The 20,899-nt window shown below is 42.3% G+C and overlaps 1 protein-coding gene across 2 annotated transcripts in view; it reads right to left on the bottom strand.

Annotated features, from left to right (window-relative positions):
* Positions 1-20,899, bottom strand: part of LOC115105704 (derlin-2-like) — a 22,812-nt gene extending 1,913 nt beyond the window's left edge. Inside the window, exons 1-6 of one of the 2 annotated variants that reach the window (XM_029628009.2) lie at positions 20,763-20,899; positions 14,660-14,725; positions 14,412-14,485; positions 14,074-14,167; positions 13,451-13,646; positions 12,969-13,059 (exon numbers count right to left, since the gene is read on the bottom strand). In XM_029628009.2, coding sequence (XP_029483869.1) covers positions 12,969-13,059; positions 13,451-13,646; positions 14,074-14,167; positions 14,412-14,485; positions 14,660-14,725; positions 20,763-20,855 — 614 coding nt within the window. In that variant the 5' untranslated portion in view covers positions 20,856-20,899. Of the gene's footprint in view, positions 1-12,968; positions 13,060-13,450; positions 13,647-14,073; positions 14,168-14,411; positions 14,486-14,659; positions 14,726-17,350; positions 17,626-20,762 lie in introns of those variants that run through there. The other variant, XM_065023727.1, reaches the window with a different exon arrangement.

The raw sequence follows: 20,899 nt of genomic DNA, 5'->3' as shown, positions 1-20,899 counted from the left end.
CTGTTGAAGTAGTCCCCAATATATTGCTGCTGCATTGCTGACGCCATTTCCGGTCACAACTTGCAGACTTGTTTACGTGTTGCTGTGCGTTTTGTTGCCAACCTTACTTTGCTACCTGATAACCAAAAATATAAACGGTAATTAAAAAGTAAAAACGTAAAGTTTTTCCCTCACTCAACTTTTTTAAATTGAACTTTTTCACTCCGGACGCTTTATCTGGACATGGTTCGTCAGGACCTCCAACAGCCGAAGCTAAGTAGTAACATTAACATGATGCCTTCTAATTGCAGTCGCTGTACTCACAATATACAGGAGAACGATCGCCTACGGCAAAGATAGCTGTGTTGCAAGCCCAGCTTCAGACGCAATCGTTAGGCAGTGTAGGAAAGGCTGAAACAGCGTCTGTGCCACCAGTAAGTACAGATAGTAGCGTTAGTATAAATCCACTTGCATGGTCCCCGCAGCCGGACAACATTCTCGTGGTTTGTGGAGGGAAATGCTGTAGGAATGCTCAACCGGTGTCGCTCATTCAGCCGACAGAAACTTTCAACCGGTTTTCCCCATTAAGCAGCAAGTCGGAGTCTGAGGCCGAGCCTTCTCTTGTCTCTACTCCTCCCGTTACGGGGTCTGAGACGCCGAAGCTTCCCACCATTAGCTCTCACAAATTGAAAACCCTAGTCATTGGCGACTCCATTACCCACAGTATTAGACTTAAAACGAATCATCCAGCGAACATACACTGTTTACCAGGGGGCAGGGCTACCGACGTTAAGGCTAATCTGAAGATGGTGCTGGCTAAAGCTAAAACTGGCGAGTGTAGAGAGATATTGTTGTCCACGTCGGCACCAACGATGTTAGGATGAAACAGAGGTCAGAGGTCACCAAGCGCAACATAGCTTCAGCGTGTAAATCAGCTAGAAAGATGTGTCGGCATCAAGTAATTGTCTCTGGCCCCCTCCCAGTTAGGGGGAATGATGAGCTCTACAACAGTGTCTCAACTCAATCACTGGATGAAAACCGTTTTCTGCCCCTCCCAAAAGATAGATTTTGTAGATAATTGGCCCTCTCTGGGACTCACCCACAAACAGGACCAAGCCTGACCTGCTGAGGAGTGACGGACTCCATCCTAGCTGGAGGGGTGCTCTCATCTTATCTACCAACATAGACAGGGCTCTAACTCCTCTAGCTCCACAATGAAATAGGATGCAAGCCAGGCAGCAGGCTGTTAGCCAGCCTGCCAGCTTAGTGGAGTCTGCCACTAGCACAGTCAGTGTAGTCAGCTCAGCTATCCCCATTGAGACCGTGTCTGTGCCTCGACCTGGGTTGGGCAAAACTAAACATGGCGGTGTTCGCCTTAGCAATCTCACTAGGATAAAGACCTCCTCCATTCCTGTCATTATTGAAAGAGATCGTGATACCTCACATCTCAAAATAGGGCTACTTAATGTTATATCCCTTACTTCAAAGGCAATTATAGTCAATTAACTAATCAATGATCTTGATGTGATTGGCCTGACTGAAACATGGCTTAAGCCTGATGAATTTACTGTGTTAAATGAGGCTTCACTTCCTGGTTACACTAGTGACCATATCCCCCGTGCATCCTGCAAAGGCGGAGGTATATTTACGATAGCAAATTTCAATTTACAAAAAAAAAAAAAAAGACGTTTTTGTTTTTTGAGCTTCTAGTCATGAAATCTATGTAGCCTACTCAATCACTTTTATAGCTACTGTTTATACAGGCCTCCTGGGCCATATACAGCGTTCCTCATTGAGTTCCCTGAATTCTTATCGGACCTTGTAGTCATAGCAGATAATATTCTATTTTTTGGTGACTTTAATATTCACATGGAAAAGTCCACAGACCCACTCCAAAAGGCTTTCGGAGCCATCATCGACTCAGTGGGTTTTGTCCAACAGGTCTCTGGACCTACTCACTGTCACAGTCATACTCTGGACCCAGTTTTGTCCCATGGAATAAATGTTGTGGATCTTAATGTTTCTCCTCATAATCCTGGACTATCGGACCACCATTTTATTACGTTTGCAATTGCAACAAATAATCTGCTCAGACCCCGACCAAGGAGCATCAAAAGTCGTGCTTTAAATTCACAGACAACAAAGATTCCTTGATGCCCTTCCAGACTCCCAATGCCTACCCAAGGACGTCAGAGGACAAAAATCAGTTAACCACCTAACTGAGGAACTCAATTTAACCTTGCGCAATAACCTAGATGCAGTTGCACCCCTAAAAACATTTTTCATAAGAAATTAGCTCCCTGGTATACAGAAAAAACCCAAGCTCTGCAGCAAGCTCCAGAAAATTGGAACGGAAATGGCGCCACACCAAACTGGAAGTCTTCCGACTAGCTTGGAAAGACAGTACCGTGCAGTATCGAAGAGCCCTTACTGCTACTCCATCATCCTATTTTCCAACTTAATTGAGGAAAATAAGAACAATCCGAAATTTATTTTTGATACTGTAGCAAAGCTAACTAAAAAGCAGCATTCCCCAAGTGAGGATGGCATTCACTTCAGCAGTAGTAAATTCATTAACTTCTTTGAGGAAAAGATCATGTTTATTAGAAAGAAAATTACGGACTCCTCTTTAAATCTGCGTATTCCATCAAAGCTCAGTTGTCCCGAGTATGCAAACTCTGCCAGGACCTAGGATCAAGAGAGACACTCAAGTGTTTTAGGACTATATCTCGACAGAATGATGAAAATAATCATGGCCTCTAAACTGTCAAGCTGCATACTGGACCCTATTCCAACTAAACTACTGAAAGAGCTGCTTCCTGTACTTGGCCCTCCTATGTTGAACATAATAAACGGCTCTCTATTCACCGGATGTGTACTAAAAGTGGCAGTAATAAAGCCTCTCTTGAAAAAGCCAAACCTTGACCCAGAAAATTTTAAAAAACTAAATCGGCCTATATCAAATCTTCCATTCCTCTCAATTTTAGAAAAGGCTGTTGCACAGCAACTCACTGTCTTCCTTAAGACAAACAATGTATATGCTAAATGCGTCAGTCTCGTTTTAGACCCCATCATAGCACTGAGACTGCACTTGTGAAGGTAGTAAATTACCTTTTATTGGCATCAGACCTAGGCTCTGCATCTGTCCTCGTGCTCCTAGACCTTAGTGCTGCTTTTGATACCATCGATCACCACATTCTTTTGGAGAGATTGGAAACCCAAATTGGTCTACACGGACAAGTTCTGGCCTGGTTTAGAGCTTATCCGTCGGAAAGATATCCGTTTGCCTCTGTGGATGGTTTGTCCTCTGACAAATCAACTGTAAATGTCGGTGTTCCTCAAGGTTCCGTTTTAGGACCACTATTGTTTTCACTATATATTTGACCTCTTGGGGATGTCATTCAAAAACATAATGTTAACTTCCACTGCTTTGCGGATGACACACAGCTGTACATTTCAATGAAACATGGTGAAGCCCCAAAATTGCCCTCGCTAGAAGCCTGTGTTTCAGACATAAGGAAGTGGATGGCTGCAAACGTTCTACTTTTAAACTCTGACAAAACAGAGACGCTTGTTCTAGGTCCCAAAGAGATCTTCTGTTGAATCTGACAATTAATCTTAATGGTTGTACAGTCGTCTCAAATAAAACTGAAGGACCTCTGCGTTACTCTGGACCCTGATCTCTTTTGACGAACATATCAAGACTGTTTCAAGGACAGCTTTTTTCCATCTACGTAACAAAAATCAGAAACTTTGTCCAAAAATGATGCAGAAAAATTAATCCATGCTTTTGTCACTTCTAGGTTAGACTACTGCAATGCTCTACTTTCCGGCTACCCGGATAAAGCACTAAATAAACTTCAGTTAGTGCTAAATACGGCTGCTAGAATCCTGACTAGAACCAAAATATTTGATCATATTACTCCAGTGCTAGCCTCTCTACACTGGCTTCCTGTCAAAGCAAGGGCTGATTTCAAGGTTTTACTGCTAACCTACAAAGCATTACATGGGCTTGCTCCTACCTATCTCTCTGATTTGGTCCTGCCGTACATAACTACACGTACGCTACGGTCACAAGACGCAGGGCTCCTAATTGTCCCTAGAATTGCTCGAGGCAGGGCTTTCTCCTATAGAGCTCCATTTTTATGGAATGGTCTGCCTACCCATGTGAGAGACGCAAACTCGGTCTCAACCTTTAAGTATTTACTGAAGATTAATCTCTTCAGTGAGTCATATGATTGAGTGTAGTCTGGCCCAGGAGTGTGAAGGTGAATGGAAAGGCTCTGGAGCAACGAACCGCCCTTGCTGCCTCTGCCTGGCCGGTTCCCCTATTTCCACTGGGATTCTCTGCCTCTAACCCTATTACAGGGGCTGAGTCACTGGCTTGCTGGTGCTCTTTCATGCCGTCCCTAGGAGGGGTACGTCACTTGAGTGGGTTGAGTCACTGATGTGATCTTCCTGTTTGGGTTGGCACCCCCCCTTGTGTTGTGCTGTGGTGGAGATCTTTGTGGGCTATACTCGGCCTTGTCTCAGGATGGTAAGTTGGTGGTTGAAGATATCCCTCTAGTGGTGTGGGGGCTGTGCTTTGGCAAAGTGGGTGGGGTAATCCTTCCTGTTTGGCCCTGTCCGGGGGTATCATCGGATGGGGCCACAGTGTCTCCAGACCCCTCCTGTCTCAGCCTCCAGTATTTATGCTGCAGTAGTTTATGTGTCGGGGGGCTAGGGTCAGTTTGTTATATCTGGAGTACTTCTCCTGTCTTATCCGGTGTCCTGTGTGAATTTAAGTATGCCCTCTCTAATTCTCTCTTTCTCGGACGACCGGAGCCCTATGAGCATGCCTCAGGACTACCTGGCATGATGACTCCTTGCTGTCCCCAGTCCACCTGGCCGTGCTGCTGCTCCAGTTTCAACTGTTCTGCCTGCGGCTATGGAATCCTGACCTGTTCACCGGACGTGCTACCTGTCCCAGACCTATTATTTGACCATGCTGGTCATTTATGAACATTTCAACATCTTGGCCATGTTCTGTTATAATATCCACCTGGCACAGCCAGAAGAGGACTGGCCACCCCTCATAGCCTGGTTCCTCTAGGTTTCTTCCTAGGTTTTGGCCTTTCTAGGGAGTTTTTCCTAGCCAACGTGCTTCAACACCTGCATTGCTTGCTATTTGGGGTTTTAGGCTGGGTTTCTGTACAGTACTTTGAGATATCAGCTGATGTACGAAGGGCTATATAAATCAATTTGAATATATATATATAATGTGCACCGCACTACAAATATGGATCCATTTGTTTTTTACAAAAAACATTGTTTTGTACTTTGTTTTGTTGCATTAACAACTTTTACATTTTATATTCATGTCGTCAGACTTATGGTAGAGGTTAGACTTATGGTAATGCAGAATGGGTATGATGAATGTATGCTTTTTAGGCAACATGGAACTTTGGACTATATGGACGTAATATCATGTTTTGATTTAGGGGAAGGAGAAGATAGGTAAGGCTGACCTTTTTTCTTTATGATTTTTTCTTTATTTAATTTGAAGATTGTACACTATAAATACCACGGTTGTTTTTTATTTTAATATGATAGCCTAATTGTAGAGGTCGGGTATATTATGACTTAAAAGCTGTTAGAGTGCGGCCCTTGTTCGCCGATGTGAATCGGAACGATGACCTTTTAAGATAAATCTAAGTTTTATGGGGCTAGGATAAACAATTATATAATTAAATACCTGCCTAGGTTCTCTATTGGAACAGGCCTATATGATCCTAAAATAATTGCTGTTATTAACCTTTTACATTTAAAAAAATTAATCTCAATATAAAAAATGTAAAAGGATGATTATTCTTCCAATACACACCGGAAAATGGATGGATTAGGTAGGTGTTGTCACAGGGTTGTCTAGTGTGTCGTGGGCTGGTTGACCCTGGGAGAAAGTGATTAAAATGTATAGAAGCACTTCTCTAAGCGAGAGAAAGGTATATTATATAAGCTATTTATGCTACCTTTTAAATTCTTGATCCTAATGATATAGGCCTAGGTGTAAAACAGCCGAGGTGATGGCGCAACGACCCTGCAAATGCATGGGTGGAAAGAGAGTTGGTTTGTGTGATCACGCGCTCCGTAGCCGATGTGAGTAAAACATTCCACACTGCCCTTTCCCACCTGGACAAAAGGAACACCTATGTGAGAGAATGCTGTTCATTGACTACAGCTCAGCGTTGAACAACATAGTATCCTCAAAGCTCATCACTAAGCTAAGGATCCTGGGACTAAACACCTCCCTCTGCAACTAGATCCTGGACTCCGGACGGGCTGCCCCCAGGTGGTAAGGGTAGGAAACAACACATCTGCTACGCTGATCCTCAACACTGGGGCCCCCTCAGGGGTGTGTGCTTAGTCCCCTCCTGTACTCCTTGTTCACCCACGACTGCGTGGCCAAGCATGACTCCAACACCATCATTAAGTTTGCTGATGACAACAGTGGTGGGCCTGATCACCAACAAATTTAGACAGCCTACAGGGAGGTCGTCAGAGACCTGGCAGTGTGGTGTCGGGACAACAACCTCTCCCTCAATGTGAGCAAGACAAAGGGAACTGATCGTGGACGACAGGAAAAGGTGGGCCAAACAGGCCCCCATTAACATCGTCGAAGCTGTAGTGGAGCGGGTTGAGAGTTCAGTTCCTTGGTGTCCACATCACCAAACTATCATGGTCCAAACACACCAAGACAGTCGTGAAGAAGGCATGACAACACCTTTTCCACCCTCAGGAGATTTGGCATGGGTCCCCAGATCCTCAAAAGGTTCTACACCTAGCAGCACCATCAAGAGCATCCTGACTGGTTGCAGCACCGCCTGGTATGGCAACTGCTCGGCATCTGACCGTAAGGAGCTACAGAGGGTAGTGCGTACAGCCCAATACATCACTGGGGCCAAGATTCTTACTATCCAGGATAGAGGTCGACTGATTAAACGGAATGGCCGATTAATTAGGGCCGATTTCAACTTTTCATAACAATCGGAAATCTGTATTTTTGGACACAGATTTTAATTTTTTTTAAACACGTTTATTTAATCTTTATTTAGCTAGGCAAATAAGTTAAGAACACATTCTTATTTTCAATGACAGCCTAGGAACGGTGGGTTAACTGCCTTGTCAGCTCGGGGGATTCAATCTTGCAACCTTACAGTTAACTAGTCCAATGCTCGAACCACCTGATTACATTGCACTCCACGAGGAGACTGCCTGTTATGCAAATGCACTGAGCCAAGGTAAGTTGCTAGCTAGCATTAAACGTATCTTGTAAAAAACAATCAATCACTAGTTAACTACACATGGTTGATGATATTACTAGTTAATCTAGCGTGTCCTGCGTTGCATATAATCGATGTGGTGCGTATCGTTGCTCCAATGTGTACCTAACCATAAACATCATCGCCTTTCTTAAAATCAATACACAGTAGTATATATTTTTAAACCTGCATATTTAGCTAAAAGAAATCCAGGTTAGCAGGCAATATTAACCAGGTGAAATTGTGTCACTTCTCTTGCGTTCATTGCACGCAGAGTCAATGTACATGCAACAGTTTGTGCCGCCTAATTTGCCAGAATTTTACGTAATTATGACATAACATTGAAGGTTGTGCAATGTAACAGGAATATTTAGACTTATGGATGCCACCTGTTAGATAAAATATGGAACAGTTCCGTATTTCACTGAAAGAATAAACGTCTTGTTTTCGAGATGATAGTTTCCGGATTCTACCATATTAATGACCTAAGGCTCGTATTTCTGTGTGTTATTATGTTATAATTAAGTCCATGATTTGATAGAGCAATCTGACTGAGCGATGGTAGGCACCAGCAGACTCGTAAGCATTCATTCAAACAGCACTTTCGTGCGTTTGCTAGCAGCTGTTTTTGACTTAAAGCCTAGCAACTCCCGAGATTAGGCTCGTGTAACCAATGTGAAATGGCTAGCTAGTTAGCGGGTTGCGCACTAATAGCGTTTCAAACGTCACTCGCTCTGAGACTTGGAGTTGTTGTTCCCCTTGCTCTGCATGGGTAACGCTGCTTCGAGGTAGGCTGTTGATGTGTTCCTGGTTCGAGCCCAGGTAGGACCGAGGAGAGGGACGGAATCTATACTGTTACACTGGCAATACTAAAGTGCCTATAAGAACATCCAATAGTCAAAAGGTATATGAAATACAAATGGTATAGAGACAAATAGTCCTATAATAACTGCAACCTAAAACTTCTTACCTTGGAATATTGAAGTCTCATATTAAAAGGAACCACCAGCTTTCATATGTTCTCATGTTCTGAGCAAGGAACTGAAACGTTAGCTTTCTTACATGGCACATATTGCACTTCTACTTTCTTCTCCTACACTTTGTTTTTGCATTATTTAAACCAATTTGCTTTTCTGGTCCTCCAATAAATCGGTATCGGCGTTGAAAAATCATAATCGGTCGATCTCTAATCCAGGACCTATATACTAGGCAGTGTCAGAGGAAGGCCCAAAAGTTGTCAAAGACTCCAGTTTCCCAAGTCATAGGCAGTTCTCTATGCTATTGCATGGCAAGCAGTACCAGAGCGCCAAGTCTAGGACCAAAAGGCTCCTCAACAGCTTCTACCCCCAAGCCATATGACTGCTGAACAATTAATCAAATGGCCACCCGGACTATTTACATTGACATGCCCTCCCTCCCTTTGATTTTACACAGCTGCTAGTCGCTGGTTATCATCTATGCAGTCACTTTACCCCTACCTATATGTACAAAATAACTTGACTAACCTGTACCCCCTCACATTGATTCGGTACCAGTACCCCCTGTATATAGCCTCGTTATTGTGTTACTTTATTTAGGAAATCTTTTCTTAACTCTTTCTTGAACTGCATTGTTGGTTAAAGGCTTGTAAGTAAGCATTTCATTTTATTTGATGTGTTGGGTACAGAGATGGGGTACTCATTTACAAATCATGTTAAACACCATTATTGCACACGGTGAGTCCATGCAACTTGTGACTTAAGCACATTTTCACTCCTAAACTTAGTCGTATGAAAAAGTTTGGGCACCCCTGAGGCTGCATAATAATTTACTCTGTCGTCACAGAAAATGACCAGTGGCATGCCATTCATTTTCTAATAAAAGCCGAGTACTGGGGTATTGTCCAGACAAAGATTTTTAGTGTAGCAATATTAAGTTGTATGAAATTAAATCAAGATGTGAAAAATAGGCTATGCAAAAATGTGGGCACCCTTGTCATTCTGTTGATTTGAATACCCGTAACTACTTAGCACTGATTAATTGGAACACACAATTGGTTTGGTGAGCTCATTAAGCCTTGAACTTCATAGACAAGTGCATCCAATCATGAGAAAAGGTATTTAAGGTGGCCAATTGAAAGTTGTTCTCTTTGACTCTCCTCTGAAGAGTGGCAACATGGGGGCCTCAAAACAACTCTCAAATGACCTGAAAACAAATATTGTCCAACATTATAGTTTAGAGGAAGGCTACAAAAAGCTATCGCAGAGATTTAAGCTGTCAGTGTCCACTGTGAGGAAATGAAAGACCACAGGCACAGTTCTTGTTAAGGCCAGAAGTGGCAGGCCAAGTAAAATATCGGAGGCAAAGGCGAAGGATGGTGAGAAAGGTCAAACAGCCCACAGACCACCTCCAAAGACCGACAACATCATCTTGCTGCAGATGGTGTCACTGTGCATCGTTCAACAATTCAGCGCACTTTGCACAAGGAGAAGCTGTATGGGAGAGTGATGCGGAAGAAGCCTTTTCTGCACACACGCCACAAACATAGTCGCTTGAGGTATGCAAACGCACATTTGGACAAGCCAGCTTCATTTTGGAATAAGGTGCTGTGGACTGATGAAACAAAGATTTAGTTATTTGGTGATAACAAAGGACGTTATGCATGGCGGCAAAAGAACACTTGCTACCCACAGTCAAATTTGGTGGTGGTTCCATCATGCTGTGGGGCTGTGGCCAGTGCCAGTACCCCTGAATCTTGTTAAAGTTGAGGGTCGCATGGATTCCACTCAATATCAGCAGATTCTTGGGAATAATGTTGAAGAATCAGTCACAAAGTTGAAGTTACGGCGGGGCTGGACATTTCAACAAGACAACGACCCAAAACACTGCTCAAAAATCTACCCGTGCATTTATGCAGATGAACAAGTACAATGTTCTGGAATGGCCATCCCAGTCCCCAGATCTGAATATCATTGAGAATCTGTGGGATGATTTGAAGCGGGCTGTCAATGCTCGGCAACCATCAAACCGAACTCAACTGGAGATGTTTTGTAAGGAGGAAATGGTCCAAAATACCTTCATCCAGAATCCAGACACTCATTAGAGGCTATGGGAAGCGTCTAGAGGCTGTTATTTTAGCAAAAGGAGGCTCTACTAAATATTAATGTGATTTTTCTATTGGGGTGCCCAATTTATGCACCGGTCTAATTTTGTTTTGATGCATATTGCACTTTCTGTTAATCCAATAAACCTCATTTCACTACTGAAATATTACTGTGTCCATCAGTTATTTGATAGATCAACATGAAATTGCTGATCCAAACACCCAATTATTTATAAATGGAAATCATGGAAATTGTCAGGGGTGCCCAAACTGTTTCATACAACTGTATTTAGTCTTGCCATAATAAAAGGGTTGAATACATAACAAGACATTTCAGCTTTTCATTTTTTATTAATTTGTAAACATTTCTAAAAACATAATGCCACAAAATCTCAATTTCATCCATTTTAAATTCAGGCTGCGACAAAATGTGGGAAAAAATCAAGGGGTCTCCCTTGACTTTTTCCACACAAAAAACGTTTCTTATTCTAAAATTGATTAAATACATAATTTTACACAAAATACCACAATTATGAAGTTTAGACATGTTTGCTAATTTATCCAAAAATAAACAGCTGAAATGTCTTGATTCAATAAATATTAAACCCTTATGGCAAGCCTAAACAGGGGTAAAATGTTGCTTAACAAGTCACATAAGTTGCATAAGTATTCAGACCCTTTGCTATGAGATTCGAAATTGAGCCGAGGTGCATCCCGTTTCCAATGATCATCCTTGAGATGTTTCTACAACTTGGAGTCCACCTGTGGTAAATTCAATTGATTGGACATGATTTGGAAAGGCACTCACCTGTCTATACAAAAGGATCCCACAGTTGACAGTGCATCTTAGAGCAAAAACCAAGCCATGAGGTCGAAGGAATTGTCCGTAGAGCTCAGACAGGATTGTGTCGAGGCACAGATCTGGGAAAGGGTACCAAAAAATGTCTGCAGCATTGAAGGTCCCCAAGAACACAGTGGCCTCCATCATTCTGAAATGGAAGACGTTTGGAACCACCAAGAGTCGTCCTAGAGTTGGCCGCCCGGCCAAACTGAGCAATCGGTGGAGAAGGGCCCTGGTCAGGAAGGTGACCAAGAACCCAATGGTCACTCTGACAGAGTTCCAGAGTTCCTCTGTGGAGATCAGAGAAGCTCCCAGAAGGACAATCATCTCTGCAGCACTCCACCAATCAGGCCTTTATGGTAGAGTGGTCTGACAGAAGACACTCCTCAGTAAAAGGCATATGACATCCCATTTGGAGTTTGCCAAAAGGCACCTAAAGGACTCTCAGACCATGAGAAACAAGATTATCTGGTCTGATGAAGCCAAGCGTCACGTCTGGAGGAAATCTGGCACCATCCCTACGGTAAAGCAGTCAGGACAGAGAAAATTACAGTAAAAGCCTTGAAGTCCTGAGCACTCTGGGGCAGGTTCTCAGAATGGAATGAAGGTTCACCTTCCAACAGGACAAGCAGAAGTGGCTCGGGAGAAGTCTGAATGTCATTGAGTGGCCCAGCCAGAGCCCGGACTTGAACCCGATCGAACATCTCTGGAGAGACCCGAAAATAGCTGTGCAGAGTCGCTCCACATCCAACCTGAGAGAGCTTGAGAAGATCTGCAGAGAAGAATGGGAGACACTCCACAAATACAGGTGTGCCAAGCTTGTAGTGTCATACCCAAAGAGACTCAAAGCTGTAATCACTGTCAAAGACGCTTCAACAAAGTACTGCGTAAAGGGTCTGAATACTTACGTAAATGTGATATTTCAGTTTCTAAAAACCTGTTTTTGCTTTGTCATTTTAGGGTATTGTGTGTAGATTGATGAGGAAGTAAAACAATTTAATCAATTTCAGAATAAGGCTGTGTGGAAAATGTGGAAAACGTCAAGGGGTCTGAATACTTTCCAAATGCACTGTATGTTGCTCATAAGAGCTGGGAATTGCCATGGACCTCACGATATGAGATTATCACGATACTTAGGTGCCAATACAATTTGTATCACGATTCTATCCTGTGATTTTGTTGTGTTTTGAAATTCCAAACATTTTGCTCACCATGTCTGCTGCAGAGAGAGCATGAGAAATTAGTTTTGATCAGTCATGGAAATAAAAGGGCTGAAAAAATGTTGGCTCACTATTTAAAAATAAGATTTATTACAAATCAATACTTGGAGTGAAAGTATCAATACTTCATCATCCAATCATCCAAAATAATCATCCAAATAATATTGCGACATGTACCTAGCAATTTTTTCCCCCCATCGCTATTGCTGATCTGATAAATGAATGGTATATTTCTACTTTTAACTATTGATGTGCCTTTCCTTTTCTAGAATCATCATACCAATCAACAAACCATTTTTTATGGCCTTTTCCAAGGACAGCTTACCTTAAGACCATGCCAAAACATTGGTTATTATAACATTGTTAATGTTGGCAATATCCATATAAGAATAACTATTGCTTACTCTAACATGCCCCCTGTCTCTCCAGCAACATTACCATCTCTCAGCAGACTCATGGCCTAAATACTGCAGTTTCAAACGTAAGACAATAATACATTAATTCCTGGACTGTACTAGAACCATAGACTTCTAAATGGCCAAACTTACAGAAAAAAAGGAGTCTTGAGCCATCTGCCACCACCTGGCTGGTTTGGGAATACATCCTCAAGAAAGAAGTAGACATGACCCACAGCGATACCTTAGGGAAGGGAGTACATTGACCAGTTAATTCACTAGGGATGTGACTACATCAGTATCGCGATATTCTTTCCATGGCAAAAATGAAAAGACAAAGCAAATCAAACTCTTTGGTGCTTTAAAAAAAACTGCTGTATGTAAAATAGTGTGCTATAGCTTGGGAAATAAATAAATGTGACTCTGGATGACAACATTAGGGCTGTTTTCCTGAAGGAGTTAAATCCACTGTGTGTTTTATTTCCTTGCCACGATACTTACGAGTATCGCAATACTGGTATCGTACCGGTCCCACTCCTCAATGGTCAATAAGGCAATGCCCTTTTGGATCTTAAAGCCATTAATAACGTTGATGCATTACAGAAATTATTCATGGTGGTTAGGGTGACTGGTACCTAGTAAATCCACAATGATAGAGTTCCCCAGCAGCAGAGAGAACCCCATGAGCACCCACGGGAGAAAGGGCGCCTGAAAGTTCAGCAGACCAAAGAAGTTCATGCGAACATTGGGGTTGCGCCTGCTCCACACGTACACCAGCATGATGGTGAAGGCTTGGCCCAAGAACACCAGACTCACAAAGGTGCCAAATATCTATGTGCTTACTGAGAAAAAAAAAGTTATTGGTGGATTGAATTGGCATACAGTGGGTGTTTTGCAGTCCATAAACAGTCAGTATTATTTTAGTTGATTTTCTCTTTACGTAGGTTATGCTGCTATTAACTGCTATTAACTGCAGCCAACCAGTTAATGATAATTATGACAACTAGCCTAAACACAGCTGAAAAGAAATCAGCGGGCAAGGTGTGTGACTGTTTCTCAAGAGCTTCTCATAAGGGCACCTGTAGATATTTAATGTACACACATACAGCATTGTACAACAGTAGGCCCAAGTAAGAGCTCAATCAGAAGCTTGCTAAGAATGTGACAAATAAATGAAGTCTATGTGGTATTGAACTCGACTCCTGTCTCGACTCCTGCAGTAGCAACTAAGACCATGACAGTAACAGAACAAGGATACAGTCATCAAAAGGCCACCAAAGAGGAACATAAAGACAAAGTCAGCGGTGCGGCCCCTGAAAGAGCCCTCCTCCAGCATACGACAGTATCGGTACCTGGAAGCCAACAGTTAAGGAAATCTGGCAAGTGCAAAGCAAACACTTAACCTATAATTAGACAGATACATCATGATTACAAATTGATGAAACACGGCTAGTCTTGTTCAAGACAAACATTTTATGAGTAGCATAGTGCTTCCAATCAAAGGGGAAGAAAAAAATATATGCAAACATCAATTTCACAAGTAAACTCAGAGCAAGACATGTTCAGAGCAAGACATGTGCAGCGGAAAAAGGATACAAAAAAATCATATTGAAAAGGAAGTTGAAGCCAACTGGACCGAAAAATAAAAAGTTGGTTATGAGTCTCCATACCTACAAGACAGAACAGAGAAATCAGTCAACCTTGCATCTCATAGTTAAAAAAAAAAAAAAAATGTAAAAAGAAGAACTGCTACATTTACACAAAAGGCCTAAGATTTAAAACTCTAAACAAAAAAAATCATACCTGATACAGTAGCTAAACAGCAGAAGAATGCATGTACTCACCTGATAATTCCTTAGTATCAAATCAGGATTGAAGTATAGTTGGAAGGGTGTGATGAGTTCTAATTGCTGAGGGTGGGAGCAAAGAAAACATCAATCAGTAGTTCACCTGGTCTAATTATACACCTCGTCTGAAAATTCAAAGTAAAGTCAACCATGAACCACCAATCTTGGAATTATTGACATTCCTTTTAATAGCAGTTAATAAACTGCAACTTTATGGTTAGCATGCTGAGGTTAACTAAGGTCAAAAGTAGCTACCAGTTTGTACGCCTGATGTGATAACCATGTTTCCGTACTTGTTGTTACAGGAAAGCCCTATACAAAAACTGCCATAGATTTTTCTACTAACCCGTAGTCGCCGATAAATGTTTTACTGAATCTAGAACTAAGAAAGTATATTAGAAAAGTCTCAAGTTGTAGGTGGCTCTACAAAAACTCAAAGATATTCAATCCAAGTTTCAGAGTGAGGAGTTCCCTCGTTATTTTACATTTACATTTAAGTCATTTAGCAGACGCTCTTATCCAGAGCGACTTACAAATTGGTGCGTTCACCTTAAGACATCCAGTGGAACAGCCACTTTACAATAGTGCATCTAAATCTTTTAAGGGGGGGGGGGGGGGGGGGGGGGGGTGAGAAGGATTACTTTATCCTATCCTAGGTATTCCTGAAAGAGGTGGGGTTTCAGGTGTCTCCGGAAGGTGGTGATTGACTCCGCTGTCCTGGCGTCGTGAGGAAGTTTGTTCCACCATTGGGGGCCAGAGCAGCGAACAGTTTTATTTAATTTTAGCTGCCAGTAGATGACAGCGCACCACACAGTGAGTCCAAAACAAATATCTACACACATTCAAGAGGCATCTCTCAAAACATGGATTTAATATCTCTTGGGTTTTCAGATTTTTGTAGACTCACCTGCACACTGACATTTCTAAAGACACTTTTTTTGAGGAATCGTGAATAAAGAAAAAGTCAATTGCCAAGAACAAGGTAGTTGAAAAATCTATGGTGGTGTTTTGTATAGTAGGGCCCTATAGAATCTGTTGCAGAGAACGCGGACAGAATCACGGAACCCAAACATTAAAACGGAATTCAACAATATATGTATTTTTAATTGCTATTGAATTTAGTAGGAAATCAATTACACGTATTGAACTTGTAAAAAAATGCATTAACTTGCCCAAATTAATCATAAGACAAGAACAAAGTGTCATTGTTTAAGGGCATGTGGTAAGCATTTCACGGTAAGGTATACTCATGTTGAATTCGGCTTGTGACAAATAAAACTTGATTTGATATGCATCGGTGATTCGTATTTTCGGCACAGGAATGCCCTTGTCTGTGTGTGTGGTGCGCGCGTACTGTATGTCTACACTTCGTGTAGCTGTTAGCGATGATGCCTATGATAACCTTCTGGTAGAGATGGAAAGGCTTTCCCAAAAACCTTCAATTAAATGCTAACTACAAAGTAGCCTATGCCTACCTGGTAGAATGATATGATTTGCATACTTCGCACTTACAATGGCCAGCGAATTCCAACTCGTTACGTTTGTTTATACTTTTAAAATTTTATTTTACCTTTATTTAACCAGGCAAGTCAGTTAAGAACAAATTCTTATTTTCAATGACGGCCTAGGAACAGTGGGTTAACTGCCTGTTCAGGGGCAGAACGACAGATTTGTACCTTGTCAGCTCGGGGCTACCCTGCCGCTACTGAGCTGCACTGGGGTCAGAACGCCATCATGGTTAAATTAAAACGCCACGGAGAAGGCGGAAAACATACCTCGATGCAGCAATGGGATATGCCTCGGTACTCCAAATTTGACCTTTATCCAAACTGATACATTGAGAAGATTGAAATACTGCTAGTTTATCTGGAAAAATGCCCATCTCATCCTCATGCCAGCTAGCAGTAGACACCACAGCCATTTTGGAATGGCAGTGTAAGCCAATCAATTGTCTTAATCGTTGTTCAATTAAACGTTTTCAAACCCATATCTTGCGCCTGCGCCAGTGTCTTAATCTAACCATGATGGCGCTTCGAACCCGGTGCAGCTCAGTTGAAAGGGTAATAACTACATCCAAAATGAAATTCACCCCCCCCCCCCCCCCGAAATTTCAAAAGTGGCCTCCAGACATGGTTTAAGCAGTGTTGTGGACTTAGAATATCCAATTTCGTTTTTCTATTAAACTGAATCAGGCAAACCATTTAAAGATTTTTTTGGGCCCTTGTATAGACCTTTCATGTAACGCACAATAAAGACATATCTGGCGTACAAAATGGTAGTTAGGTAAAAGGTAGGCAATAACAGGGATTTTTCTGCCACTGAAATCGTTGGGCGGGCCAAAAAATGTAAAAGAACAATAGCATTTTTTTTACAATTATGTTAATACATTGGAGATGGAAAAACACTTTCAGTGTTAACTTAAAACCAGCTATAAAAGTATGTAGAAAAGATCATGGACGTTCAGTGTATTCAGAAATATTCAGAACCCTTCCCCACAGTCATGTTACAAGCCTCGTTCTAAAATGGATTAAATAAAAAATCCTCAATCTACACACAATTCCCCATAAAGACAAATTGAAATTGAGCTCAGGTGTATCTCATTTCCATTGATCCTTGAAAGATTTTTAAAACTTGGAGTCCACCTGTGGTAAATTGAATTGATTGGACATGATTTGGAAAGGCACTCACCTGTCTATACAAAAAGGTCCCACAGTTGACAGTACATCTCAGAGCAAAAACCAAGCCATGAGGTTGAAGGAATTGCCCGTAGAGTTCAGACAGGATTGTGTCGAGGCACAGATCTGGGAAAGGGGACCAAAAAATGACTGCAGCATTGAAGGTCCCCAAGAACACAGTGGCCTCCATCGTTCTGAAATGGAAGAAGTTTGGAACCACCAAGACTCGTCCTAGAGTTGGCCGCCTGGCCAAACTGAGCAATCGGTGGAGAAGGGCCCTGGTCAGGGAGGTGACCAAGAACCCAATGGTCACTCCGAAAGAGCTCCAGAGTTCCTCTGTGGAGATGGGAGAACCTTCCAGAAGGACAATCTTCTCTGCAGCACTCCACCAAATCAGGCCTTTATGTTAGAGTGGCCCGGCGGAAGCCACTCCTCTGTAAAAAGCCCTCTTGGAGGACTCTCAGACCAGGAGAATGAATGAAACGGATGAAACCAAGATTGAACTCAGTGGCCTGAATACCAAGCGTCACGTCTGGAGGAAACCTGGCACTATCCCTACAGTGAAGCATGGTGGTGGCAGCATCATGCTGTGGGGATGTTTTTCAGTGGCAGGAACTGGGAGACTAGTCAGCATCAAGGAAAAGATGAACGGAACAAAGTACAGAGATCCTTGATGAAAACCTGCTCCAGAGCGCTCAGGACCTCAGACTGGAGCGACGGTTCATCTTCCAACAGGACAACAACCATAAGCACACAGCCAAGACAACGCAGGAGTGCCTTCAGGACCAGTCTCTGAATGTTCTTGACTGGCCCAGCCAGAGCTCGGACTTGAACCCGATCTAACATCTCTGGAGAGACCTGAAAACAGCTGTGCAGCGATGCTTCCCTTCCAACCTTAAGAGGATCTGCAAAGAGTGGGGGAAACTCCCCAAATACAGGTGTGCCAAGCTTGTAACGTCATACCCAAGAAGACTCAAGGCTGTTATATGAGGGAAAACTATTTGATCCCCTGCTGATTTTGTACGTTTGCTCACTGACAAAGAAATCAGTCTATAATTTTATCCGTCTATAATTTTAATGGTAGGTTTATTTGAAGGGGGTCAAATACTTATTTCCCTCATTAAAATGCAAATCAATTTATAACATTTTTGACATGCTTTTTTGTTTTTCTGTCTCACTGTTCAAATAAACCTAACATTAACCTGATCATTTTTGTCAGTGGGCAAACGTACAAAATCAGCAGGGGATCAAATACTTTTTTCCCCCTCACTGTGTATGTGTGTATATATATTTTTACCCATTTTCGTGGTATCCAATTGGTAGTTAGTCTCGTCCAATCGCTGCAACTCCCGTACGGACTCGTGAGAGGCAAAGGCAGAGAGCCGTGCATCCGCCGAAACAACCCAGACAAGTCGCACTGCTTCTTGACACAATGCCTGCTTAACCCAGAAGCCAGCCGCACCAATGTGTTGGAGGAAACACCGTACACCTGGCGACCATGTCAGCGTGCACTGCACCCGGCCCGCCACAGGAGTCTCTAGTGCGCGATGGGACAAGGACATCCCTGCCGGCCAAACCCTCCCCTAACCCGGATGAGGCTGGGCCAATTGTGCGCCGCCCCATGGGTCTTCCGGTCACGACCGGGACTCGAACCCAGAATCTCTAGTGGCACAGCTAAAACTGCAATGCAGTACCTTAGACCACCGTGCCACTCGGGAGGCCATGTAAATGCAATTTCTGTTTATTTTTAATATGCTTACCTGTTTTTGCTATGTCATTATGGGGTATTGTGTGTAGACTGATGAGAAGAATTTTTTTTTTTAACCCATTTTAGAATAAGTCTAACGTAACAAAATGTGGAAAAAGTTAAGGTTCTTAATAGTTCCCGAATGCATTGTAGTGAGGAGAGCCTCATTCTGGTCCAGTCACTTTTTCAGTGTGTTAAATTGTGTCCTTTTTTTTGCAGGTCATCTAATGTATTTTTACTCACATTCCACAATCTGACGATGGTAGGCAACTGTAGGCTTTCAATTAGAATGTACTTTTTTTTTTGTTCATGGTTTTAGGTCAATCGGGCTCCCAAGTGGTGCAGTGGTCTAAGGCAGTGCATCTCAGTGCAAGAGGCATCACTACAGTCCCTGGTTCGAATCCAGACTGTATCACATCTGGCTGTGACTGAGAGTCCCATAGGGTGGCACACAATTGGCCCAGCGTCGTCCGGGATTGGTCGGGGCAGGCTGTCATTGTAAATAAGAATTTGTTCTTAACTGACTTTCCTAGTTAAATAAAAATAACAACTTCTAAGATTTACTGAACTAAGCCGTTTGGGAGCCAAATGAAGGTTTCCTTTATGTGAACAGAGCCAAATGAAGGTTTCCTTTATGTGAACAGAGCCAAATGATCCGCCTCACAGAAAATACACGGAATGTTCAGCACTAGAAGCAAGTTGTCGGGTCGGGATAACAGTCTGGTGGGTTGACAGAAATACTTTCACAAAAAACTTCAATTGAATGTTAACTGCAAAATAGGCTTACCTGGCATTAGTCTATGATGAGAAAGTATATCATTTGTATATATTATTTGCAAACTTTGCCATGAAATGAGCAGAAGCAGTACAATCACTAGACTGGCACATTTGAAAGCACACAAGATGTGCAATTAAAGAGTAATTACACTCAAATGAAAAATGTGCTCATTTTATTCGAACCCCCTCATTGTTTCACTATGAACAATTCTAATTTTGAGAGTGAAGCCCCCCTCAAAAATCTCAAAACAGATCAAATAAAACTAAGATAACAATTTGGGAAAATGTATAACAGAATGGGGGAAAACAATTACAGATTTTATAGGGCCCCCATTATAGTTGTTTCATTAACCATTATTTTAACAGGTATATTGACAAACAGTGCACTCCTTTCTCTTGTACACTAAAGACATGAAGAGTTGCAGGGGAGTGAAGAGAACAATATGCCTTTTGAAAGATAGAAAATAAAATGAGTAGCTCACGACGTGTTTCATTTTTTAAAAGTATAACTCATGCTAGATAAAGGTTGGAGACCTGCGCTAGTTACTGACCCTTGCAAATTTGATCAATTCTATCAAGGTCGGTGACAGCCTAACTATAGTCCAAACAAGAACGTTAATTTGGCGACACTAACCCAGCTGTCTACAGTAGCTAATTGACGTACACTGTTGGGATGTAATCATTAGTCCAAGCAGGTATCAAACGTTTGATTTCGCAACGAAAACTAAAGTTTCTATTGGACAAATCCAGGTAGGTCCCTCCCCGTTTGGTTCCTAGTGTTTTGCCAACGAGACGGCGTTAGCTACCAGCTAACCTTAGCAGACTGACATCCACGGCCAAGCCCTTACCCCATCTACATTGCCAACAAGAACGTGTTTCAGATTAAATTAAAATATCTTACCACAGCAGCGGTAGTCAGGACACAGGCAGTTGTGTATGCCCGAGTCACAAAAGGAATCTGTAAATATTCCTGTTGAACAGTCTGATAAGCCATTTTGGCACAACTGAACGCTTCCGGCACTTTCTTCACACGTCATC

Source organism: Oncorhynchus nerka, linkage group LG10 (genome assembly GCF_034236695.1).
Source record: "Oncorhynchus nerka isolate Pitt River linkage group LG10, Oner_Uvic_2.0, whole genome shotgun sequence".
Taxonomy (NCBI): domain Eukaryota; kingdom Metazoa; phylum Chordata; class Actinopteri; order Salmoniformes; family Salmonidae; genus Oncorhynchus; species Oncorhynchus nerka.
Note: the sequence above shows the minus strand (reverse complement) of the source record. Positions and strands in the feature narration are given on the sequence as shown.